This window comes from Tauraco erythrolophus, chromosome 12 (genome assembly GCF_009769465.1).
Source record: "Tauraco erythrolophus isolate bTauEry1 chromosome 12, bTauEry1.pri, whole genome shotgun sequence".
Lineage (NCBI taxonomy): Eukaryota > Metazoa > Chordata > Aves > Musophagiformes > Musophagidae > Tauraco > Tauraco erythrolophus.
The window spans coordinates 5,934,746-5,961,078 of record NC_141476.1 but is presented as its reverse complement, the minus strand read 5'-3'; the positions used below and the strand labels follow the sequence as shown (position 1 = coordinate 5,961,078).

The window sequence follows — 26,333 nt, the reverse complement described above, 5'->3', positions numbered from 1 at the left end:
GAGCCACAGACTTGCAGCATCCCAGACTTGCTGGGAACATCACAGCTGCAGGGCTCTCAGGAGGAGCTGCTCTGCCCGTGACAGCCCTGACACTGTCCTGTGTAAGAGGCTGAGAAACAGCTCACCGAGCATCCCTGCAGAATGCTCTTCATCACACATGGGGGCGATTATCATGGCTGGGATCACCAGTTCGCAAAACAGGAAAAGGAACTGTGTATGCAGTGAGCTACACCAATCATGTAGTTCTCTGTTAATCACTCCTTCTGTGGCCCGCAGTCATTTTTAGACTGCCTTTGAGAAACCAGAGCTGTCCAAAACAGGTACATACACAACGGACACACTGCGGGTGCAATTTTGAAGCACGTACTTAAGTTTTATCAAGATGTCTTAAAAGCCAGGGCCCTCTCAAAGCAGGACTTGGGTAGTTTATCTTACACAAAGCCTCTCTTGGAACGATAAGGCACATACCCTTGACGTGACAGCCCAGCCCAGGACCCTGAGGTCCTACTGCAAACCACCTGCAAGGGCTGAACTCCAAAGACCCTGATATTTTCATGCTGTCAGTGCTACCAGAGTGCAAAGTCCATCTGGAGCAACCTTTGTGGTGTAGAAATCGAAAGTTTTCACTTTCTCCAAGCACTCACGTGTCAGGTTTGCTCAGTGAAAATCAACAGATTTGAAAAGAATGCGCTCGCCCACTCAGCACGGGGTAAGGGAGACTGTTTCTCGGGAGGTTACTGCTCTTGGCCATCAAGACATTATCTGAGAATTTGAGCAGTGGATTGGGAAAGGGGTTACTGCAAAGCCACAGGAGTCTGAAGTGTTTGGACCCTGGTACTGATGTGCCTGTTTCCAGCTGAAGTCAGCGGGAATGCCGCACAGTGACCCCACCGCAGGACGTGTCTTCATGGAAAAGCTCCCTACAGGATGTGTGAAAAAGCAGCCAGGCAGAGATCACCAGCGTTGTCTGGACTGGCCCATTTTTCACTTCCAGAAAGCTAATCTGTAGGACTTCAGGCAATTCCTGTATTTACCAGGACTTCATGCAGCACTAATCCCATATAAAAAAAGAAAAAAATTTAACCTGCGTGTTCTCACGTAAGCAGAAATGGTGCAAGAGCCACATTCCAGAAGTGATTCAAAGTGGAATCGCCAAACGACAGCGAAAAACGAACACACCGAACCCAAGACACCGCAAACGGAGACAACTGCACCGCTGCAAGGACGTGCTCTTTGTATCACAGGCGAGTTGAGCAGGGGAGACCAGTCCCACAGTATCTTCCTAAGATATGCTGCTAATTAAGCTAGTGCTTTATCAGCAGTGGTCCAAATGACCACTTGTGATACGTAACATCGCATTCCTTCACTTCTGGTGTGCTCACAGGCCCTGGGACAGCTGGCCATGCTCATCTGCCATGGTGGCATAACATATGGGGTTTTAACAGAGGAAACAATTGCTGCAACTACATGCTTCTGCAAAAGGCAACTGTTAGGGGAAGAGCTGCACTTGCAAAGGATATCAGTCTTGTAGCACACTATTCTTCCCCCGAATTTTCTTTAAATACTTTGGAAGGTAACCACGGGCAATCCACTCCTTGAGACATGTCTGCAGAGGCATGGAAAATAACCACGGACACAGTTCGTGGGCATGTGAAGCAATACTTACAAGCCTATTTATGGCAAATGATAAGGAGTTGGTGTTAAGTTTGAACTACAGAGAGGAGGTTTTCACCACAAAGGTAGTTTTTAACCTTAACTCCTTCTCTTGAGAATTGAGAGCACGTGCCACCAGTTGCTACAGCTTAACAAGTTACTTCTTGTCAAGCGAATGGCAGTTCTCTGGTTATCTGTGCCTAAACTGAGTTAAGCTTAGGGTGTTTTAGGGTGCCCCTGTGAAATCAGGCAAGATGAGTGGTCTTTCCAGAGAAAAACACAGCACATTGTAGCTATAAGCAATATACTGTGGGTCACAAAGCAGGTCTACAGCATGAACAGGAGGAGAAATTGTCTGTACAGCCAACCCATCCAGTTGGTCTCAGCTGCAAGGGCATCTCTTCCTCCCTGCAGGCGTGATAGCTCGCCAGCAAAGAGGAGGAGGAGGTTGTGATGGACTTCGCAGAATGTGTCCTTCAGTGGAGAAGGGACTGGCATTTGGAGAAGAAGGTTCTTGGGCAGCAGCACTGGCACTCATTTGACAACTGTGCACTGAAGGAGAAGCCGAGAGTGTCCCTGCTGCGGGCTCTGGCAATCAGACGTGACTCGCTCCTTGCGTTTGAGCAGGTAGCTCTTCACCGAGTATTTTCAAAGCACAATTTTTGAAAGCTGTTGTAGCTGAAGTGTAAACACACCTCTCTTCCTATTGGGAAACTCAGCAAGTAGTAAAATATTAACATGACCACAGCCAACCTTCTGAATTTCTATTTGCTTAGTGAGCTGTTTCTAATTGAAGGTCTTTTCCCCCAGCTCTAACAGGCCCGAGTGTGACCCCACCTCCTCTCCCCAGCCAGTTATTGTAACCAGTGCATGGTAAAAAGCAATTTCCAAGGGCAAGCACAGTCTGACGATGCATTTTCAGACAGTTACAGCCCAGCAACCGGGTCGCACACCAGCTACAACACAACTGTCAGGTCAAGTGCGGGAAGAGGGAGACTCCATGGAGCAGCTGCAGAAGAAAAGTGGCTCATTGATCTCCAGTGCAGGCAGCTGATGGGCTCCATGTCCCCCCACACACGTGGCCACTGTACAGGCAGGGTTGCCCTGATGGACCCGAGCTGCAGTGCAAAGCACAGGCTTTCTGACAGGAAAGCACAGAAGCTTTCTCCTCATCCCACTTCGGCACCGGCATTCGGGGAGGGGAACAAAGCGGGATGGTCTGAAAAAAATGTTTTGACTCAGAGCCTGCTCACAAAAGGCATTACTCACCCTGCAGACTCAGATTTTATCCAGCCCAGCAGCGCATTTCACTTTCTTCAGCCACTGCTCTCGGCTGGACTTCACCCCCATTTTTGATTGTTTGCAATACAATGCCAACACAGAAAAACACATCCATCAAGCACACTAGTATCAGAAAGGAAAAATGTTATTACCTGGAATAGTCTCCTTTAGCTTCCTACAATTGAAAAACAGTGACAGAATTAAAACATGATCTCTTCAAAGGTCCTCGATTTTCCCACCATTGTTCACTTCCCCACTCCCACAGCTCTGTAGCCATATCCTGACCCTCGTTACACTCAAGGCAAAGCCTAGAGGCTGCCTGCACATGCTCAAGAACAGAATTTGGTACTTTACGGTTCCAGCTGTAGATAATCTACCTATACCATAAATAAAACCGCTTCCAAAACAGGCATGAATTTCACCTTGCAAATCAAATGTCACTTTTACTGCATGAGAAGTGAAATACAATTCTCTCTCTGGCTGACTGCATCCAGCTAAAGGTTGGCTTTACCAGCACGTCAGCAGTTGAGAGGAGCTGTGCTTGAGATGAAAACAGTTCGGGCAGACCAAGCCACTGCAGCTTTGCTGTAACATTTTGCTACTGAGAATGCAGTGGGGGAAAAAAAAAAACCCAAATGTTTTAAAGGCAGAGTTTTATTTCATAGAAAGTGGTAAACAACCCGAGTTTAAATCTGAAGACAACAAAACTTGATTAAAGAGAGGAAAAACTGACATAATGTATTTCAACATAACAGAGGTATCAAAAACATATGCTTGAAAGATTTACAGGCATAATATAGCAAATTTAGCTACAGTACTATACTCTTTCCTTCCTAGTCCACCAGAACGCATTTAAATTCAAATAAGTGATAAATTGGATGGAAACCTGCCCAAATTAATTACTTCCCTTGATGAGTTTTTCCTCTTTCCTTCCCTCTCTCCATTTAAAATTCCTCAAACAAATATTTCTCTCACTTGTCTATATGAGGAAAAACAACTCCCAGCTTTCTAAGCTTTTCTTCCCTTGCAACTACAGAGACTATAAACAACGCTGCGTGGTTTTGCCTTCACGGGGGGGGGACGGGACGACACCAAACCAGAAAGACTAAAACAAGTCCAAGTTACCGGTACCCCAAATCCGACCAAACCCAGGAGGAATTGCCGCTTACCTGCAAAACCAGGGCTGCCAACTTGAAGACGGTCTCGCTTTCCACTTCGATCTGCCCCTGTGCAGGGAAGGAGCAGAACATGAACCGTGCCCGCCCCGCCTCGCCGCCGGGACCCTCCCCGCTCCGCACCGCTCCGCGGCGGCTCCCGCTGCCAGCGCGGCGCTCCAGGAAAGCCGGTTCCGCCCGCGGGAGACGGCGGGGCCGGAGTCCCTTCCCCTCCTCCTGCGTCCCTTTGGCTGCGACCCCCTTTTGTGAGCGCGCACACACACCGGGGCCGCGCCTCTCCTCCTCCTCCCGCCCCCCTTTTTCTCGCCCTCGCGTGTTTTAATCAGAAATCTTTCTTTTATTGCATTTTATTTTATTTGCATCTGGCTGTGCACGCCCCGGCTGGGCCCCGATCCTGCACGCTGCAAAACACAACGGCAGAACTTCCCACGAAGCAGTGAGGAAGGGCTGGAGAGGAATTTTTATGGCTTGAAGCGCACCACCCCCCCAGGGCAGGGACCGCGGTTCTTGGTGATGGTGGAGACGCACACCCCTGATGCGAGATAAGCGACACTTATTAATCACAAGGATAATACAACTCGGCTTCCTTCGCCCCACACAGTCTGGATCTCGCAGCCTCTTCAAGTACAGGGTAGTTGTAGTGCAATGTTCAGAAAAACTGCATGGAACTCCCACTCCAAAACCAGTCCTGTCCCAGCAGCACTCTGCACCCAGTGATTTCAGAGGTATGCAGCTGATAAATGCCAAATCCTCAAAACTCCACAGGGATCCTTTTATTCTTACTTGCAAGCTTAAGTGTGATCTTTCAAAGTCAGTTTCTTCCAAGCAAAAAGTCTTGGTCTTGATTCTATACTGGGACCAGCCAGCAGTGACACCAGGAGAGTACAGGAGAAGCACTTACACTGTTCGACTCCCGGGTTACCCTTTACACCCACTGCATCCTGCAAACCGTGCATAAAGGACAAAACTTGAGCCCAGAAACCACCCCATGAACAGAGATTTATTTTTTTTTTCCCTTATTGACCTTCTGCAAGTGAAGGTAGCAGACACGATGCCTGTCTCCTGCCACCGAGATCCCAACACATCCTCTTTCCCCAGGATCTGAACAAGGGGCAAAAGCAGACCGAAAGCTGAAATAGTGCCAAAACAAGGGTAGCAGGAAGATCTACAGAGTTACATACAGATACAGGGAAATGACATCTCAAAATATATAGGGCACATCTGGAGCTGAGCTAATTTACCACAGCTGCAGGTCTGGCCCACAGAGACCAAATTCAAAAGCGAACAAACAAATAATTCAATTTTCATGGAAAGGAAGGTTTTTTTGCCAGCTTTGTCAATAAAACATTCCAGCAGCAGCACTCCCCCGGGCAGCTCCGCAGCAGCAGACCAAGAGGAATTTCCCCTTCCCAACAGGTGTGGCAACAGCTATGCAAAAGTAGCCTCCAAAGCATTCCCAGATGTATTTCATTAGAAGACAAGGAGGGGCACATCACAAATTAGGAGGGGAAGAAGAAAAAAAGCTTTAAGTTCATCCTTCCTTTGGATTTCTTTCATGTTCATGAGAGATCTCTTAAGAGAAAAGGCAAGATTTGCAGCCCAGAAACTTTTCACATAGGTGAAATTTTAAGGTACTTTGTTACTTCCAGGTCTGTATCAGGTTAGTCTTTGTCATGCACATCAAAGCTGCCTTTTTCTAAGCTGCGGCAGTAGGAGTTCATCCCAGCACCACACTCTCCCTCTCCTGCCCCGGCACACAGGGAACCAGACACAAGAAAATGCTGTCACAGGGAACCTCTGCTCAGCAGGAAAGACAAGCTCTAGCTCAGCGAAGCTGTCCCTGGACCACAAAAATCAGGGAAAACAGAGCCGGAAGGGACCTTAAAAGCTCATCAAGACCAACTCCCTATCATAAGATGGAATCAGCTACATGGGGCTCATCACCTTTTAAGCATACAAGAAAGTCATCGAGATTTAGCTATCCAAATGCAATTCTCACATCAAAGGCCCTCTTTGTTGCCAGCTCCAAGAAAAACTCTGGAGCTCTCGGTGAGCTACTGCAGCACAAAGTCTCTGCTGACCCACAGCAGAAGCTTCTGCTGGCATCATAGGGCTATTTGGCACTTAATAACCAAGCACTCCTTCACTGTTCATCTTCAAAGCACCTCACAACCATTAACTAATTAGCAATAGTAATTATGAGGCTGGTCTTCCATATTCATTTACTTGGTTCTAAATACAAGCGTTAAGAAACTCCAGTCACTTTGCTAGGCTGCTATGGCATTGCCACAAATATTAGAAGTGATCCCACAAACCACTTCATTTGGGGTTTTAGGAGACCAAACAGGCTGAAGGGGAACTGCCTTCTTCAGGTGATGAAGTTTCCATCTTTGCTTCCATGGTGAGGGTTTTGCTGTGCTGATGTCCTCAGTTTTGGACACATTTGCTTAGGAGCTGTATTGAGAAACGAACAGGTAAGAAGATCCTGCCCTAACTTGACCTCTCTCAAACAAGACGCTGAAGGTGTCTTGACCAAAGCAAAGAGGACAAACGGGAAACCCCAGGCACAGGGCTGGCACCATGGCTTTCCAGCTGTTGCAAACCTCAGAACAGGGTGGACCAGCCCTAATTATTGTCCTGTATCACTGCACAGTAACAGTGGCAGGAGACTGGGGCCATTCTGAGGGAGGCTTTGCACCAAAAAAAACCCAAAGAGCAAACAGGAGAAGCCCTACCCTTTAAAGGGGCTAAAAATCAAAGGAAACAAGAGACACAGGAAAGGAACGGGACTGCCCTGAGGTCACACAGCAGCTAAGTAGCAGAGCAAGGATTTGAAGCAAGGAATCCCAAAGCCCAGCTCAGCCTTCAGCTAACAAAGTAACGCTGTCCAAGAGACTGTCACTTGTATAATTCCCTCAGCCTGGAATCATTTGCCATCATAACATAACATTATTTGCCATCTGGTTTCCCAGTTGGCCATTGCTATAACATCATCCAGCCCTGGGCTGTCAAGGAGTTTGGACAGCCCTTGGCTTGACACAAATCCATACAGCGATATGTGTCACTCAGGACTCTTCCCACTCACTCAGGCAACACTTTGATTTTATAACCAAACCATCCTTCTGCCTCCGAGGCTGGCAGACAAGGTTCTCTGTTTTAGCACCGTTTTAACAGCAAGGTCAGATTTCAAAAATAGATGGGGAAAAATATCTGTAAGAAGATTCATTTGCAGTGCCTGCAATTGCCAGGGTAATTCAGAGGCTTCAGTGAGCAGGCAGGGAGCCCCGGGAGCCAGGACAGCAACTGCTTTCATGGCCATGCGTTGGAGACGAAGATGGAAGGTTTTCCTAGATTTATCCCAAGTGAGAACAAGGTCACTAGCATGAGGTTAAGTACATGGATGTAATTCAAATAATGGAATCTGAGTCTTTTACATTTTAGATGTAAATAAGTTTAAACAGACTATCGGGTGCAGCTCCAGGGAGGGGATGAAACTGATATTTTTCAATTAGAGTTTGCACAGGGACCAATCATTTTAACCAGTGAGACAGACTCAGCCCCTTGTGTAGCTCTCCAGAAGGCCACTGGCTTATCCAAATGCTGTGCTTGGTCCGGCAGATTCAGATGGTGGCTTTTGTCATGCTGACAAACACCATATTAATAAAAGGTTGTAGCAGATGCCCAAACCAGGTGGCAATTACTGTAGAGCAGGAACAGGTCACTGTCTCAGCAGCTAGTAAAGACCAACTCCTGCCTTCAGTGCCCATGGGCAGAATTTAGCCCCTGATTCAGATGGGAGCTCAAGACTTTTGCTGCACAGACATAGACTTACAGATGTGATAAAAATCACAAGCTCGGTCATGAATAGAGCAGTGAACCCTCATTAGGCACAGCAACAACACTAGAATTTACTGTCATAGAGATACGAGTCTGAAATCCTGATGAAAACACAGATCAAGAATGATAGTCAGCTGAGCGTTAACTGTGCTAAGCAAATCTTTAGACTGTAAACTCAGATTAAAGCAGCTTTTAAAAGTACACAACACACAGGAACTGTCATCTTTAACTCTTTACAGCCAGAGCAAGAAATGAAAACTGATAACAGTTTCTTCAAAGCACATGTAACCTCCAGAGGTTAAAGACTGACAGCAAAAACATTTCAGGTGGAGATTTGAGAACTGAGATACTAACACACATCTTCCCTCAAACCAACCCTTGAAAATTTTATATTAACCAAAGATGCCCCCAAATAAATACACACTATGATCAAATAGCCTCGAGACAGCCACAATATTGAATATAAATTACCTCTGATTACTGAAAGGTGATTAAAAAAAGCTGAGAGAAAGAAGGGTGCAATTAGACAGAGGGAAAGGAGGGACCCAAATGTCTACAAGATGTTCAAACCGAGGGAGACAATTAGCTGGGTGTGGATGCAGCACAAGTGAAGAAAGCGATGCCAGCACCTGTGCCCTCACCCAGCACCACCATGACTTCCCACAAGGGATCCAGTGTCCCCACGATGTGTCCTGACAGCCAGAGGATGCAAAGGCAGGTCCCTGCAGTGCAGAAATCTCAGCAGCTTTGCAGTGTTGAAGGCTTCTTTGAGAGCAGAGGCTGCACGGGGCAGCCTGAGCTCCTGGGACAGGCTGGGGAGGGGAGGGGTTGTTGGCCACAACCTGCTACACGACACAAGTTGAGCAGCAGAGGAGGAACTAGGTCAGGCAAATTCAACAACTCGCTCTGTCGGTGTGGCTGTGCTGGGTAATTATACCCAAGAGACAAACAATGGCAGCAAACAAATAATCTTCCAACTTTAAAGCACCTGTCCTGATTACCAGCATTCACACCTACGTCTCAATCCCAGTGGTGTCACCTGCTGTTCACACTGCAGCACCTGTGATGCACCAGATGCCCCATCCTATTCCCCTCTGCATCGGAAGCTCCAAACTTTGCCAAGCATCTCAACTAGGACCGACTTTCCAAAGACAGATGCTGGGGTGAGAAAAAGCACAGCAAAGCAAGGTTCCACCTCCAGCACGTGAGGGAGGGAAAGCAAAGCACTAAACCAGCAGGAGATGCAGAATTAGAGCCCTTACAGGAGCAGATTAAAGGCTGGTCCTTCTGACCCTCCTCAAAAAGGCACTTGAGATTTGCACTCATGCTGTATTTATCCCATGGGATAGCTCAGGAGGCCTCACAGCATTTAGATGGTCCATGACATCTTTCATTTCATCACTAAGCCCCACAGCCCTTCCATGAAAGCACAACCTGAGACCGAACACAGCTCAGTGCATGTGCAGTGGCCACCATGGCTCTGTCCTGGCAGGACCTGCTGCTTCCCACCTCAGCAGCTTAGGCCAATCCAGACAATAAAAAAAAAGCTGGTAGTCTCTCGTGGAGAGCAAAAGCTGGAAGTTTTTTGTTACATGCTTTATTTTGCTGTCCCTGCCAGCCACCCTCATCCACCTCCCTCACTTGCATTTTGCACTTCAGCCAGCACTTAGATGAAGCTCCAAGGACAGCAGGAGCTACTCTGAGACTCGTCTGCACAGTTCAGTGCAACAGGAGCACATTTAGTGCTGCTTTTTTTGTATTAATGTAAGAGTAAAAGCAGAGAATGGGGGAAGGACATAAAGACTTCCCTGTTTGCAAGCCAGGTATATGACAAGCGTCATTAGACTTAATGTATAATCACAGCCTTTCGCTTTCCTACCCCAGCACCGCAGTGAGATACCCAACACACACCAACAACAGAACAGGCTGAGCTGTCGCAGCATCTTTGTCCTGTGGCCAGAAGATCAAAGGTGCAAAACTCTCCATTGCAATTAACACCAGTAGTTAGACCCAGGAGGAGGTGACTGCATCAAGAGATGCGAGGTATGAAACTCTGGCTGCAAACCAACTAAGCCTTCCTATGCAATGGGCCAGCCCAGCTGGGACAACCTACACCTCCCCTTGGCAAGAGCCTCAACAGGTCCCTGGGGCACCATCACCCTTTACAGCAGGCAGCCTTGGACCAACCTCAACCAACCACTCTCAGAAGCACCACGTGGAGTCCTTTGACTATACCCACACCATGGCCAAGTCCCTCCCCAAGCCACCAGCGCAGCCCCATGGGAGGTCTCATGGGGTAACAAGCAGGGGGGCTCCATGGAAATGTGCCAGTTTACATCAGCATGGAGGTCTTGCCTCCTCCTCCTGTCACATTTTGTTCACAGCCATAACCATGCTCTATCCTTCTTATCTGCTGACATGTTCCTTGGGGGGCAGTTTGGGCCATGGAGGTGGCTACCAGCACCCATGGAAGACAACATCCCTGAAGGCACAGAAAGCCAACGACTGGTCCTGCTGATCCTCATCCTGAGCTTTACATGAGCCATCTTCAGGAGCAGAACAGCAAATAGAGGCAACGGACACAGCATGTTTTAATAGCCTTGGCTAGAATCAGGCTACTCAGTGTTACAAGGCTGCATGGGAATGCTCCCCTCTCCCTTGAGAAGGGGGAGAATTAGGAAATATCTGTTATAAAACTTTTGAGAGCTCTCTAATATATGACTGCTTCGCTCTCCACGAGCTGGAAGCCAGCCAGGCTTTACGCTCACACCAGGGGTCTGTTTCAACAGCTCTTCTTGGTAAGCACTGGTCTTCAGGCTGCCAAGTGCTCACAAGCATTGCCGTTCACGAAGCCATCACTGTTACAGACTCCTCCAAAAACTTCCATCTCCTTTAACTTTTTTAAAATTTTTTTAAAGTAGTTCTTGCAAGTTCTTGAAAAAATGGGAAATTAAGTACCGCCCCCCCCCCCCCCCCCCCGACACCCAAATATAGAGAGGAAAAGGGGAACACAGCCAACTTGACCAAGATCTTAGTTTACAGAACGTATTTTAAGGACTGGCAGAGAATCAACTGTATGGCTGCAGAGCTATATGGAGGTTAGCTCTAATGCATAATAAACTTGACAGGGATTTGCTAGCCAAGTAGGGTGTTATTTTTCCAAACTTGACTGTTTTGAAAGAAGAAAAGACTAATTTATCTTTCCAAATTTATCATCAACATGTGCATGACCAGTTCTGACCCACCTCCTTAAAAGTATCCCAGCTATGGTCACGGGCTGTGCAATAACACACTGAACACGTTACAAAGCTCTCCTACCCCTGTGCAAACACATCAATTCCGAGATGCCCGTTTCACCTGAAACCAAGCACTAGGCTTCCACTGCTCTAAGTTCCAGCTGTACAGTAGACTTCAGAGATAGCTATAAATCTAAATCCAGCTTCTTACATTCAGTGATGGGAAGGAAAGGTTTTAAACTGAAGTTGTCACCACTGAAGGTTTTTCAGGCAGCAGCCCTCAAAGCCTTGAAAAAGAGAGGCACATGAGAAAACAGAGCCCAGACATACACAAAGCATCCTTCCAGCTGTTGCATTCTCCCAAAATACACATAGATGAACAAGCTTATAACTAAGTCACTGGGAGGCCCTTCCATAGACCTGGAGATCTAAGTTTTACCTGTTCCCACCTCCTGCTTGGAGGCCCAAGCTGTTTCTGGCAACAGATGTGGCTCCTTCAAGCTCCAACCCAAAGAGTGGGGATGCTGGAGAGCAGGAGCCAGGCAGCTGGCTGGACCACACAGGACCGAGAGGGCAGCATCAGACCGGGGGAAAGAAAACGGGCAGCTTAACACGAGATGAGTGTAGGATGTGAGCACTGGCAGCATTTGTTATATTGTCTGGAGGCCAAGGTTTATGCGTGCTGGAGTGGTGAGGAAACACCGGGTGCTCTCACAAGTCCAACAGCAAACGTTGCATTTGGCTCATACGCAAGGAGCTGCGGGGAAGGCAAGGCCAGCAAACGCTGAGCAGGTCATGTTGGCAAATGCAACAGGGGAAGTTTATTCTCCAGGCGTGTAAAGCAGCGTTATGTTACACTGTGCGGAAGGAAGATGCCGGTGCTGATGCGGTGGTGGGTTGAGATGGGGATGCAGTGGAAAGGAGCAGCCTCGTGCTCAGCGCACAGCGATTCTTTGCTCTGGGTGCAGAACTAAGATGCTGCTAAAACATGATTTGCATAAGTAAAAACAAGCTCCCAGCCCTCTTGTGCTTTGGGCGAAGGGGTCTCCCCCAGCTCCCCAGCAGCTCGCAGGGGATGAAAGCAACGCAGAGGGACACTGCGCAGAGAACAACGCAGGTCGTAGAGGATGCACAAACCTGGCATGTGGCAGAAAAGGTCCCAGAGGCACAAAGGAGCTTTGACTGTACAGAAAAACACAGAGCTGGGGGAGTGGGTGGGTAGTAGAAAGAAACATTTTTGGCAGCAGAGAGTTTATTGTCTGTCTTGTCCCTTCCTTGCCAAAACATCTACAGAAATTGCAAAATGCGCAAGCCCCAGATTCCTCCAGCCCTTGGCAGGGGAAAGCGGTACCCGATTTGCAGAAAGGAGAGGAGAGATTTGCAGGAAGGAACGTGGAGTTGCGAAGTGAAGAAGAGCAGCACGGCTGTGCACTACAGAGCACCAAGCCAGCCTTTGCCCTTTCCAGAACAGTTACATAGGTTTTTATTCCATTATTTATTATCCAGAATCCACATTTTGCAATATATTACATAATATATTTAATATGCTATATTTTTTTCATTCTGAATTTTTATTCAGCTGGCAGCAATACCTCTCTGGAGTTCACTGGGGAAAGACGGCCGACACACAGTGCCCAGCAGCTCCAGCCTGAACCCAGAGATGCCGGACTTCCTTAGGAAGATACCATTCTCCTTGATTAGATACAGCCACTTACAGGATTTCACACACAGGATTGCCTGCAGATCTCTCAAAGAATATTGTAAATACATTTCTGATGCATTCTCTGAGCCTCATAAGCCACGGATAAATCTGCTCCAGAAGAGAGACTGGCAGGAAGCTTTGCCAACGCTCCGGCTGTGTTTGCCTACGCCGTTGCTGGCTCCCATGGTGTGTCCTATGTGCCGGCGGAGCCCCGACACACACCGTCTCGTACACAGGGCAATGTCACCCGCTCACCCTCTGCTCAGGAAAGCATCATTTTCCTTTAAAGCACACAAGCCATGGAAGCACGGGTGTGCTGTCAACACATGCCTGCACTCAGGAATGTGTAAAAGACAAACAAAGACTCCTTCAAGCATCAGGCCTCTGCATCACCCTGGATTTGGGCTCTTCCACCCACTATGTGCCCTGTTAGGAGCAAGCTACCGTGAAAACTTTGGAAACAGCTTTGCGAAAGCAAAAAACACGACTGGCTTTTAAGTAATCTTATCCACGCAGGTCTTCTCACACCCCGGTGTTGCAGCATTTATCCTCCAAGCCACATTCCTGGCCCGCACAGAGCAGAAGCTTCATGCAAAGATCCAGGTTAGGATATGGCCCTGGCAGAGCATCCTCCAGCACGCCCTGGGCATTGAGCAGCACCCCAGTGCTGGGGTGCACGTGGGCTGCTGCTTTTTGAGACTCTGGGGTTTCTTGCTGTGTGAGTGATTAAAAGGGGGGGGGGGGGCGGGGAGAGGAGAAGCTAAACTGAGGCAGGTCTAACCTCCTGGAGCTGGATTAACGACTGAGAAATACCAGGGAACATTCCTCGCTGTCATCAGCCAGTATCAGCCACTTGGTTCACGGGAGCTGGGGATCTGCTCCTATTCCAGAGCCGATACCACCCGCCCCGCATCCTTCACCTCCTTCCCTGTAGCACCAGCAGAGCCTGGCAGCACCGCGGCAGCACACGCGCTGTGCGAGCACATCCCAGGTGCCTTTGTGCATCCTCTCATCCACGTCCCGTGGGCTTAAATATGAGAATCAGTCCCACGTGCACTTCATGCACTACCTGAAACCTGAAGACTGACCACAAGTTTACCGAGTGGGATAAAATTTTTTTCAAAGATCTAATTTGAAGGTTAAAAGCCACTGGATTGAATGTATCTTGGAAATAAAAGAACTGGCTTCTACTGACGCCAGGTTGCAAAGCTGCCCAGCATAAAGTGCTGCTGGCAAGAGCAGAGGCTCTTGGCTACCAAATCACTGGGCACTGCCTGCAGAGACCCATCTCTCAGGAGGAAGCGATGCTCCTCATCCCTCCGCTGCCTACAGAAACTGAGCACCCCAGAAAACCCTCTCTGCTTCAGGCAGTTCTGCCAGCAGGAAAAGGGAAGCTGGCACTTTGGGTTGCTATGAATTAGAGCACACAGCTCACAAGCCATGAGGGGAAACATGAACCAGCCTTCACTGAAATCTCTCCCAGTTCCCAAAGCCCTGAACGCAGCCAGATGATGCACAGCGTGCATATTGTGGCACTCATGCATCACCACCGCTTCACGACCTATCAGCGCTGCGTTTCAGTAATATGAAGTTATGCTGCTTGAATAATAATACTTATTCAGGCCAGAAGTGACTCTTTCTTGGTTTGATGACATGTGCATCTGATCAGGGAGGGCAATTTTTTTATGCTCCTCTTCTCCTTTCTCTTACACTTTATGCATACACAAACACATACACAATATTTTCATGTTGACTAGCACTTGTTCCAGTAGCATTTTTCACATTCTATCCTAAAACCAGACCCTTTTTCCAATTCTAAAATTTTGTGTTGTCTATTTAAACTGCTGCAGTTTTCCCTGAAAGAATGACTACAAGTTGCCAAGATCCTTCATTTAAAATGGCAGATATGGGAAACAGAGATTTGCTTTCTATTAATCTTAACCAGTGAGGCTCCAAGTTCTTCAAGCATCTTTAAAACTTCAGCATGTTGCAAAAAGGCACCAATTTCCTCCACTCTTCCAGAAAGCAATTCCTGTACAAAGCTCTCTTAATTTTGCCATAAACCACTGCCATGTCAGGTTTCTGATTCCACCATAAAATAATGAATACTGGATCCTGAATAAGAATCTTCTAAATTATGAAGCATATTAAGGGTGAAAACTTTGGCCAGCTACACTGAGCTCCACCATCAGTTAATAATACAGGATTGTTTTCCAAGAAAAGTGTTGTAAGAACCGAGTGACCCTCTTAGACTGATTGAACTGTGAGTAAAGGGAAAAAAGCACCAAGTGCTGAGTTTGACATTAACTGGAAAAATCTCAGAAACATCAGGCATTGCTAGAGTAAAGTTCACTGAACTGCAGCTGCTATCACGCTGCTGGTTATCATTGCAAAGGTGGCAGCCACGCCACTCTTTTTTCAGACCTTTTTTCTTTTGTATCTGCAGCAGATCAACTTTTTGGTTTTTTAAAGTTTTTGGCTAGCATATCATGAAGTTAAAAACATATATTTTACCAATCTAAACATTTTAAGAAAACAGCGGAAGCTTCTTAACCAGAGAGTAAATACAGAAAGTATTTTAGTAACTGGCTTTTATTGCTACTTTATAGGATTTATTACTTTACTACTTCACTGAATTAAAGCAGGAAATCAGGGAACTAGGAACCAAGTTCACAGAGGAGGACGTTCCTCGCAGATCTTTTCTTCTTGAGAAAAGTTTGACTTGAGACCAGTAAAGAGATGCTTGCCATGCAGCGTATGGAAGGATACGCCACTGAGACAGAGCCTACCTGCAAAGTTACAACCCAAACTTCAAACAACTTTTGAGTACTTAAGACTTCTTCTAGTGCAGTGAACACAGAGTGAGGCTGCAACAACAGGACCAGGAAACCATCGTCATCCTTACCCATTTGCTTGAAGCATCAGCATTTCAGTGAAGGAGGAGAGTAAACACACTGAGATCTTAATACTTCGATAAGGTCTAGAAACCAGGTGCAGCTCCTAGCAAGTTTGCAGAACCGTGTAGGTGGCACAGGAGCAATAAAAGGGGGAAGCGCGACAAAGAGCTCCGAAGGACGCTGAGCCTTACCTGGTGTACACAGGACTTGGCATTCAGAAAGAACAGCTCTACTGTCGTTTTGTCCTTGAGAAAGGAAATGCTTTCAATGTAGAACCTGAAAATTAAGAAAAAAAAGAACAGTTACTTTTTTGAATAGGTTTCATCTTCCTCCCAAATCATTTTATTTCCTCAATGTTTTGTTCTCTAGCAACAAAATGGCACGGAGGAACTATGAGCTACTGCATTTAATTTCCTGCCTGTTAGGAGGGAACAAGCAGAAAATCATGGGCCAACAGCACACAGGGAACGACTAACTCCTTGTTCAATAGACCGTAGATACTTGATGACTTTTCATCTCATTTGAAAACCCTGTTGAATGCTAAAGGAGCAAAGCCCGTCTCTTCTACAGCCAAAGCCACAGAAGTGGAAAAGGTAACTCCAAATGGCACGTTGCAGGTTGGGAAGCTGGCCTGGCACTGTGCTGGAGGAGAGGGGCTGGCAACAGCCCCGCAGGACCATCTTTCTTCTAGGAGGAGAGAGCAGCCATGGGCTGAGAGCCATTAACTTTGCTACAAGCAAAAAAATCACAAGGAATGCTTTAGGTTCAGCTCCATCCCATCCCAATGACCCAAAAGCAAGGGTTTACATGGAATGGCTGCAACTGGCTCATCCTTACAGGCACCACTCTGCACAGCGCTCACTGCCTTCCTCCCTGCTCCATCCCTGGCTTCCTCTTCCCAAGGCCACGGGTGCATCACAGAGGCACGCACCAACTAAAGCAATCCCACGACTGGTTACTCTCGCCCAGCCAAGGTTAGCAGCTGGGTTCCAATTTGTTCCAGAGCTACACCAAACATCAACTATGCCACTGGGGCTCTGCAAAATGGCACACAACCTGTCTGCGCACTCCTCTGACTCACTCAGGGCATCAAACCAAACAGCGCTGAGATGCGTTAAGTGGCATGGAGAAAACACATCTATAATTTGAGAAGCACGGAACTGCCAAGTCAGTTTAAAGAGAGACAAATTTGTGTGAAAGTGGTCCTGTCAATCCTTCTTCAGCTGGAGCTGAAAGCAGGATACCTGTGCTTCAGGTCCTTACGGAGGATGGATGTGTTGGGTTCAGACTCTCCCATCTGATGCTAGGCAGAAAGTATGCTTTTTTCCCCCCAGCCAAGCAAAGACTTGGGCCACCACCACTGCCCCAGCAGTGCAGACCACACTAGGGCTTCTCAATGTCTTGTCTTTGAGAGCAGGAGGGTTGGATGGCCAACACAGGGCACACAGCCCACTATGTGTATCAGAACCAGGCCAGTCCCTCCCGCAGCCCCATGGTGTTCCTAAGAGTCCTCACTGCCTCAAGCTCCAGCCGCTGATCTCTTGGTGTAGATGATTTGCAAGACCTTGGAAGAAGTCCACAGCCGCAGCACGGAGCACATGGTAGGAAGCAGTACAGCTAGCACCTGCTGCACTTGTTGGGAACATATACAGTATTTATGCTGTGACTTGAGACAAGCAATATATTAAACAGTAATTGTTCTAATATTTTGCATTCCTACAGCATGTTTCATCAAATTAATTCTAAAGCACTCCCCAGAACGCCTCTGCAGGACAAGGAGATAATTTACCCATTTTACAGGCATGTAGCCTGTCCAAGGGACAGACTCAAGCCCAGCAGCCTGCGCCAGACATTGGAGAGGCTATTTTACATTTCCATCACTCACTTTTCACCAAGAACTGTACGAGCCACAGGTATTTCCACTCTCTCTTGATTGCACCTGACAATTTTTTTTTCAATAGCTTTGCTAAACATCACTTTAAATACACTTGAGCATTTCTCTCCAGAAATGCTGAGCATCAGAGGGCAGGAGCCTCACTCTTCATCTTTTCTCAAACTGTTCTTCACAGTGTGGACCCTCCTTAGCTTGCTAAAGCCCTCCTCCCTCCACTGCACCAAACTGGTGATTTTTCCTCAACTAATGACCTCATTTGCACTTGTAGCTTCTTTCAGCTAAGAGTCAGACATGACTGACTAATCCTGAGAAACAAGATAGTACCCCTGGCTCTCCCAGTCATTGCTGGGACAGAGCAGGAGCCTGTAGGATCTATGGATTTAGGGAGAGGGCACCACGAAGGGGCTGCCCCCTGCCCCAGCCAGGTCCACATGCTGTATTTCTTCCATGGTACAAGCTGTATGCTCTTATCAGCACAGTACAGATGAGGAACACTGGATCACAGAGTTCAGGATGTTCAAGGAATGACAGGCAGGCTGGGGAACACCATAAAGTGTATGTTCTGCTTTTATTTCCGATGCTGTCAGCATCCTTGAAACTCGAATGACACTTTTATAAGTCCTAAATCTGCACTGTAGAGCCCTTCATCAGCTGCATGTACCGTACGAAAACTTATGTGACTGGATTTATGCCAGCTGAAGAAAAATAATTAAAATCTGAAAGGATTATCACGTGTTTCATTACTGAACAGCAAAAGCTCAGGGCCAAGGAGTTATGAACAAATGCAGATCCATAACCAGGTATCTGGGGATTCCCCCCCCCATTTCCAGTATTGCTACTGGAAACCATCCAAGACAGTGCTGAAAGACACTGAGAACTGATGCTGCTGCACATTTGCTACTCATTATGAGAAAAGCAGCTCCTCATAAGTAACAAGCCCTGCCTCATTACACTTGCATCTCAGACAAAAGCAGCATCCAAGCAGTATGTATCCTCTTCATGTCTGAACCTAATTTCAAACATGCAGAAGGCACAGCCCACGCAGGGGGGCTGGCCCAGCCCAAGGGACACCCTGTCCCTGCAGCAGCACCCGCTGTCGTCAAGTCATGCACAGCTGGAGACCATCCAGCCCAGGGGAGCAAGGGCCAAGCACTGGGGCTCTGCCCATCCCATCCATGCCACTTGCCCCACGCCCAACTACTCTTTTCCATTCAAGTCATGGGCACACACAGCTGCAACTGCGTATTTTGGCCACTCCCGTGGGAGTTTAATTAAGGAATAGGCTACCACAAGGCAAATGTGTTCACTGGAGATAAGTGTTTGAGCTAACCACCCAAGGCATATGTCATGGAGCAAAGGCCTGGAGTCAATTACTTATCCAAAAAGTCGTAACAAAGTAGGGCTGCAGGTTTTGAAGTGGCTTTTCTGCTGGAATATCTATTTTCTACAGATCAGACAGTTCCTATATTGCTAATTATGTCTATATACCGCTCCTCCTGCTCTGCTTCTCATTCATTGCTCACCTCCTTGGCTACTAATTGCTTGGCTTGGGTCTCACAATCTTGGAGTAATCAAATTGGCTTCTAGAAGTTGATATTTCCAAGCCCACTCCTCACACATTAACTCTTGCCCAGTTATCCACACACCCTGTCCTACAGAAGGCCATCATCAACAGAGAGGGCCAAAATGAACATTACAACCCAACAGCATTAATTCCAACACAAGCTATTCTCAAGTCATACAATTGCTTCACAGCTTTCGGGGGCAGTTGTAGATTTTAGCCTCCCAGATGTCCATAAAACACAGGTAATATATTGAAGAGTCCATCACCTTTTTTAAAATAGATTTTTTTTCTCTCTGTTAAAAGTGGGGAAGGGAAGAGAAGCTCTGAACTCCATCTCAAATGAGCACATATTCAGCAAAACCGAAGTGCTGCCTGTTTGAACTGTTCCTTCAATGACCAGGGTTTGGAGGACATGGTGAGGCGACGGTGTCAACCAACCCAACTACACACAAGAGGCTCTGCCTTGGAAGTGCTTCAAATAATTAAGCACACAAGGCATAAACTTACTGAAATATGAAAAGTGAATGAGGTCAGTCTGCTCTCCTTTTCCTCACAGGCTGTAAGGAAAACAAAAACTCCAGCAATATTAAGAATACGATGCTTGGTCTTCTCTGCCAGTAGAGCTCTGTCTCGTAGGATGTGTTTTTTTTTTCAGGCCCTTAACCAGCAGAGCTTTGCCAGCAAAAACCCTCAAGTAATGCAATTACATTGGCCAAAATCATCACTTTGCCAGGGATTTTATTCTCTCCTGGGGATTAGCTTAAGCTGTGTGAGCAAAGAAGCCATCAGCAATCCCTTTCAAGTACAGACAACCCTTAAGTAAACATAAGAAGAAAAAAGTAAGTATGATTGTTTAAATAAACTGTATTAAAATTTAGCACTATTAAAGACAAGTCAGGCAAAGATGGTATTTAAAATACAGTGTTTTAAACAAAAAAACCCCTAGGAACAGCGTCTTAGTAACAGTTTAAAGCAGGTTTCAAACTACTTTATTTCATAGTTAAATACAGAAGAGAGCAGCACTTATCCAGGACCTAATCTCCTTCTAAAAATAACACATTGCTTTGACATTTATTTCCTTAATCAAATCTGTAATCAGTTCTTTTAAACAAAAACCCCTGGTGATAAATAAACCCCCGTGGTAATGTTTTCTTTGTGGAAACAGTTACTCACCTAACGGCAAAGTACAAAGTTGCCGGGCCTGGTTTCTTGGGCAAGTCATGGTCCAGGACTCGGTGATCCAGCTGCAGCCAGACGCTCTGACCTCTGCAGAAACAGGTTGGGGAGGTGGTTAAAAACTGGGATGGGAAATTCAGAAATGGGGTCTTCTCAGTGCTCCTGTTTACTCCAAGTGTCGCTTCAAAAAGTGCAAGATTCAGCTCTGAGGCAGGTGAACATCTCAAGTTATTTCCTTTTTTTTTCCTAACTTTCAGATTTTGATGTAATTCACTTTTGGATAGTAGAAAACGCTTTTTGCAGTCGTTTTCAGCCGCAGCATGAAAGTCATAGCATAGCACCCAGAAAAACTAAACATTATGGAAATACCCTCCTTCACTATAGATGGGGACGCTTCCATTGACTTCTCATGTCTGGTGGAGGGATCTGATCTGTAGCAGGGGCTGGACATTTGCCTACAGCAGAAATGGGTCTGATCTCTTCTGCCGCACGGGAACCACACAGCTCAGCTGCCACATCCCCCATTACTTCTGTTCTGCACCATCCCCAGTCCCACCATGACACAAAATCCCACTTCAGAGCAGAGGGCTCTACCGCAGTCACACTCATTTAATGAGGCAGCTGTATAAAACACGGTTCTTTCCGCAGCAGCTGCCCTGATTGAAATTGGAAGGAAGCCAGAAGGAATACAAAAACACCCCCCCAAACCCCAATAACCTCCCTGAGAACCCTGGGGCTGACAGGCAGCAGAAGCCCGTGGCTGCCCCAAAAGGCTGGGGCATGGGTGCCCTCCAGAGGCCACATGCTCCCTCCAAGCACCCAGCCCAGCACCCTACACCCAGGGCAGGCTCTGGAGTCCCACTGGTGTTTCTGGGGAAGCCAACAGTTTTTAGGTATTCGCCTGGCAACACTTTAAAGCTCACCGTGAGGGAGCGCCAGCAACCAAAAACCTCCAAAAGAATTTCATGGCAGCTCTTCTGGGGGGAAAAAATAAGCCAAGTAGAAACAGCATCCTCAAGGGATTTACAGAAGAGCTGGAAGAAAGTGTTTTCCAACACTTGAAAGGACAAGGATGTGTAAATATATTTGAGGGAGAGCCCAAGATGAGAGTGGCTGGTAAAAATAACAGCGGTGCGGTCAGGGCCCCAGAGCAAGCGGCTCCTACCAGCTCCGTAAACACTAGCCCCTTGCCCAGGACCAGTCCTGCACCTGCAGATGAGAACTGCCTCCGAGGGTGGCCCCAAACACGGCTCCAACACCATTTGTAGGTGAAGGCTTCCATCCAGGACACCATAAAAAGCTGCTACAGAGAGCGGCAGGGACTAATATTATTCCCATTAGACAAAAAGAGGTTTATTTAGGGGCTGTATTAGTGCACAACTCTGCCCTAAGCAGCTCTGCTCCAGCTTTTTTGGGGGGCTGAAGGTAACTTTTAAGGAGACGCTGGCCCTGGAGAAGCATTTCAGTGCAATGCTGTCAGCCCAGTCTAAAACACCAGCTGAGATTACAATTAACCCAGCCGACTCCAGGTTAATGCCATGCTTCCCCCGGCACTCTGGAGCCTGGCCTGTCCAGCAGCAGAGGGTGGCAGGGGATGGGCATTGGCAGCTACACATTGCATCCAACACCACCACGCACTTGCAATAGTCCTGTTGCCAGGAAGGGAGGGTTGTGCATTTCGAGCATATTCTGCTTCTGCAGCTCTCTAGCAGTCTGCTGAATAGCTCGGATACCTAAAAGTAATAGGGAAGTTAGAGGAGAGTTGTTTATGAGAGGGACTAACTTCATATTTCACTGCTGTTAGGGAAATTTGGGTTTGAAAGACTCAATAATACATTTGAGATTAAAGTGCAAAGCAATAGGAGCAATTCGTTTTGAAAATAAATGCAAAAACTTTTTGTTGTTACTAAAAGCGCGGAGTAAGAAAGCTGAGGGTGTTCACATGGGAAGTTATTGCTGAATCAATTTTTTCACCTTGTGAGACAAACATGAAAAGTTAAAGCACCAGGAAGGTGTTTTAGAAGTATTTTCTGGCTTGTGCCCAGAAGATATTTTCCAAATATTTTCTAATTTGTGCCTTCCCCTTTCCTCAGCAGAGAACCACAAGCACAAGGTAGAAAAATCTCTCTTCTTCAAAAGAAAAAGTCATTTTTCCATCACGCTGAGCTGCCATGGTGTCAGGGAGAGGTTTCACACTGCAATAATCACACAGCTGTTTAAAACAAATGAACATACTTACGTATCATCTATAAATGTTATTCCAAAATACTCCTTTTCTTTCAGGTTGAAGTGTGAAGCCACCAGATCCAGTAACTCCCGAGACAAGAGTTTAGGCTATTGAAAGAACAAAAATAATCATATATGAGAAGCCTGGACTGAAATGAATCAAAAGTTTCCTTTGCAAATACTGACATTTAAGTACACATGGCCAAGTTAAAACCCTGTTGTACAACTCAATACAGAAGTGGCTCCTTCAGACTCAGGGCAGTTGGATTTGGTGGCTCTGTGGAGCCACGGGACATGCGGAGCAAGGAGAAGTATTATGTACCTAAGCTGAAGTGCACAGACCAACTGCTGCTTTCCTCTTCCCAGGGAGAAAGGTGGCAGCTCGGGCTTGCCTGCACTTAAAGCAGGAGGGATTTTTCAATTAAGAAAATATTGCATACTAGAGCATCTCGTGCTTTGGGTTCTGTTATGGGAATAGAACACATCCCCAAAACCCACAAACTTTTCTTCCTTTCTGAATCACAAAAAAATCACCACCACGAGGGGAGTGTTTAATACACTTTATGAATTTTGGTGAAAGCAGATGAAAAGCTGAATGTGGAACTGCTGGCAGGTATTCCCACCATGCACCAATGCCCAAGGGAAACCCTCTTGTTAACTCAAGTCTGAGGAAGGGCACGTGTGCCTGAAAGCACACTTGTCTATTCCACTTCTATGAGTTGCTCTAGTGAGAGATGAAACTTTTCTTCAAAAGAAGAAGAAAGAACAAGCAGAGAAACCTGGTCACCATGTCACCGGTGCCCAAGAGCAAGGGGTCTGTACCTGAACCAGCAGCTCCAAGTTCCTGTCATCGAGGAGGTGCACCTGGCAGTGCCGGCCCTCTGTCATCTGCAAAGACAGCAAGACAGCCCCATGAGGAAGGGCAGACCCATGCCTCCCCTGGCTTGCACAGGCCCACGTGCGGCTCAGCGGCGAGGACGGCGTGTGGTGAGCGTTTAATCCGCACTCATGAGGGAGTCGACTCCATACCCGAGCCAAGCGTCCTTCTCCAAGGACTCGGTCTAGGGAGCTGCCTCAGCACTCTCAGCTCCCATCAACTTCAAATCAGCATTAAGGGTGCTTAGCAGCGCTCAGGATCAGATAAAAGTGACATAAATGCTGTGAGAATTTAATTTAAGGATGAACCAGCCTGGCTAGTGCCATAGCTACAAGTGGCAGCAACGGCCTTTTGTTCCGGTGAGGAGCAGAGATGACCAGAGACCCAAGAAACCCTCATCGATACAACCCTCCCTGCAGATGGGTCAGCCTGGATTGGGTCTGTTGACAGAGGACTTGGTCTCTAGTCTAGTTGGAGTCTACTGGCACATCAACGCTCTCCCTCAGATAACTTTTCACAAGCATTAGATGGCATTGCCTCCATAGGATTCTCATACAGGTGGTTGCACATGCCAAGACAGGTGCTTGAACTGAATACGATTAAGAACAGGACGAGCTTTGCAGCCTCTGATGTTGTATCTGGTCCCCTTATTTCATATCACATTTATCTCTTGCAAACAATGTGTCTTTCTCTCTTTAAGAGGAGAGCAATTCAGAAATAGCTGCACATTATGCCCTTTTAATATCTGCCCTTTGAAATCTAATACACTTCCACGAAAGCTTTTGCATCATTTAAAATCTGTTCTAATTCTGGACTGCTCGCCAGCTTTGGTGAGGACTGGCTTCACAGCACGCTCCGGGCGAGAGCTGGGGAAGGAAACCTGGCTTTTATATTTATTCTCCCAGCCTCAGAGTAACTCATTTTCCTGACAGCACAAGCTTCTCAGGGACTATAAATTCTGAGCTGTGAGCAGAGGCCGAGGGTGGTTTGCTTAGATAGGGGCTCCCGGAGGGATTAAACCGCAACACACAGCGGTTTCTGCTTTCACATCCCTCTGGCTCCGCAGGGATGGGGACAAGGACAGGGCTGAGCTCTACTCCCACCAGCACACCCTCACCACCTCCTGCCCCGTGATACTGCACATCCAAACCTTATAAAGACTTAAAAAATAAATATAATGTATACACAATGGCTGCATAGAACCGAAGAGCCCTCCTGCCTCCCCCAGTGCTGCCCCTGTTTCAGTGCACGGCTGTTGGCACAGCAAGGGCTGCAGAGACATGGCCTCTTCTGTCACCAGTCGGCCCCTTCAAGCCACAAGCAGCCAAATTAACAAAGCTTTATTGTTTCAACTAATTGAGCTCATTTTGACCGAAGCCCAGGCGGGAGCCCCCTCCTGAAGAGCTCTGCAAACGAGTCAGAGATGAGCATCTGCGGGTGCAATGCTGTCCAGTGTCTGGGAAAACGGGGCTGCAGTGTCTGTGGCACCAGCACTGGCAGTTTATGGCACAGCTAAACATGTATCATCACATCGCTCACCAAAACAGCAGTACTGGTAAAAGGACCATTTGCAGAGCAAGTTTAACTGAAAGAAATCCCTTCCTTTTCATTTCTCCTACTGCTGTGAACATGCATTTGTATAGAAATCATAGAATCGTTTAGGTTGGAAGAGACCTTGAAGATCATGGATTTCAACCATTAACCTAACACTGCCAAGTCCACCACTAAATCATGTCCCTAAGCACCAGATCTAAACTTCTTTTAAACACCTCCAGGGATGGTGACTCAACTGCTTCCCTGGGCAGCCTGTTCCAATGCTTGACAACCCTTTCAGTGAAGAAATTTTTCCTAATACCCAATCTAAACCTCCCCTGGCACAACTTGAGGCCAGATGAAGAGTGACTTGCTGTGCACACAGGGCTGCAGAGCAGAGACTGCACCACCATGGAGACAGCAGCGATGCTGCCCATGCAAACCATGGCCTCACCCCACAGCACTGCACCCCAAGGAGGCATCAGCCCAAAGCTGCACTAGCTCCAGGCCCCTGCTCCCAGCTGGGTACCACTTCCAGCGCTTTATCCTTCAGGTTTCAGAAGCAAAGCTGCAGCATCCCAATTCCAGCTTCCGGCATGCTCCCTACGATTTATCTGCTCACCAAACATGCCGCCTGGAACCCTTAAACCCATTACAATCTGATCAGGGGTCCATTTGTTCCCAAGAGCTGAAGGTCTGCCATCGCACACTCATAAATAAGTCGCATGTTACCATCAACTAATCATTTCATCAGCGCACTCTTCAAGGTGGTGCATTATTTCTGGCTCTGACATACTGTTACCAATCTGCCCCTGTTGTGAAGTGTCTGATCCAATAGTGTTTTTAAATCATTCCCCATCTGTTGCTCTGAGATAGCACAAGGGTTGCCATTATTTAATTGCTAGCTGCTTTAGCTTTCACCCAGTGAAATCACATTAATCACTTCTGACTGTTTTAATTGCCTCAGTTGTCTATTGTTAAGTAAAAAAGGTTTCTATTATAGCAAACACATCTGCAAAGCCTTGTGCTGGGGAGAAAGGAAGGTTGCTGGGAAGATTAAAACATAAAAGAAATACCAATCATAACCTGTGTGTCTCTTCAGCTAACCAAGGTAGCTGTAAAGCACCTTAAAAGTAAAGTAACTAAACCTCATGACACCCCTGAAGATAAGCAAAATATAATTATCCCCAATTTTATTAATGAGAAAAACATAAGGACACATTTTTGAAGTCTGATTTACAGCTATAGATACAGATAACATTTAGTACCTGAGTCTGCAGAA

General features: G+C 47.0%; 1 protein-coding gene across 2 annotated transcripts in view; it reads right to left on the bottom strand.

The window, feature by feature from the left end:
* FRMD4B (FERM domain containing 4B) overlaps positions 1-26,333 on the bottom strand; it is an 83,109-nt gene that overhangs the window by 38,593 nt on the left and 18,183 nt on the right. For both annotated transcript variants that reach the window (XM_086618975.1, XM_086618974.1), the window contains exons 2-7: positions 23,464-23,529; positions 22,655-22,749; positions 20,413-20,505; positions 15,973-16,057; positions 4,104-4,160; positions 3,087-3,109 (exon numbers count right to left, since the gene is read on the bottom strand). In XM_086618975.1, coding sequence (XP_086475101.1) covers positions 3,087-3,109; positions 4,104-4,160; positions 15,973-16,057; positions 20,413-20,505; positions 22,655-22,749; positions 23,464-23,529 — 419 coding nt within the window. The remainder of the gene's footprint in view (positions 1-3,086; positions 3,110-4,103; positions 4,161-15,972; positions 16,058-20,412; positions 20,506-22,654; positions 22,750-23,463; positions 23,530-26,333) is intronic.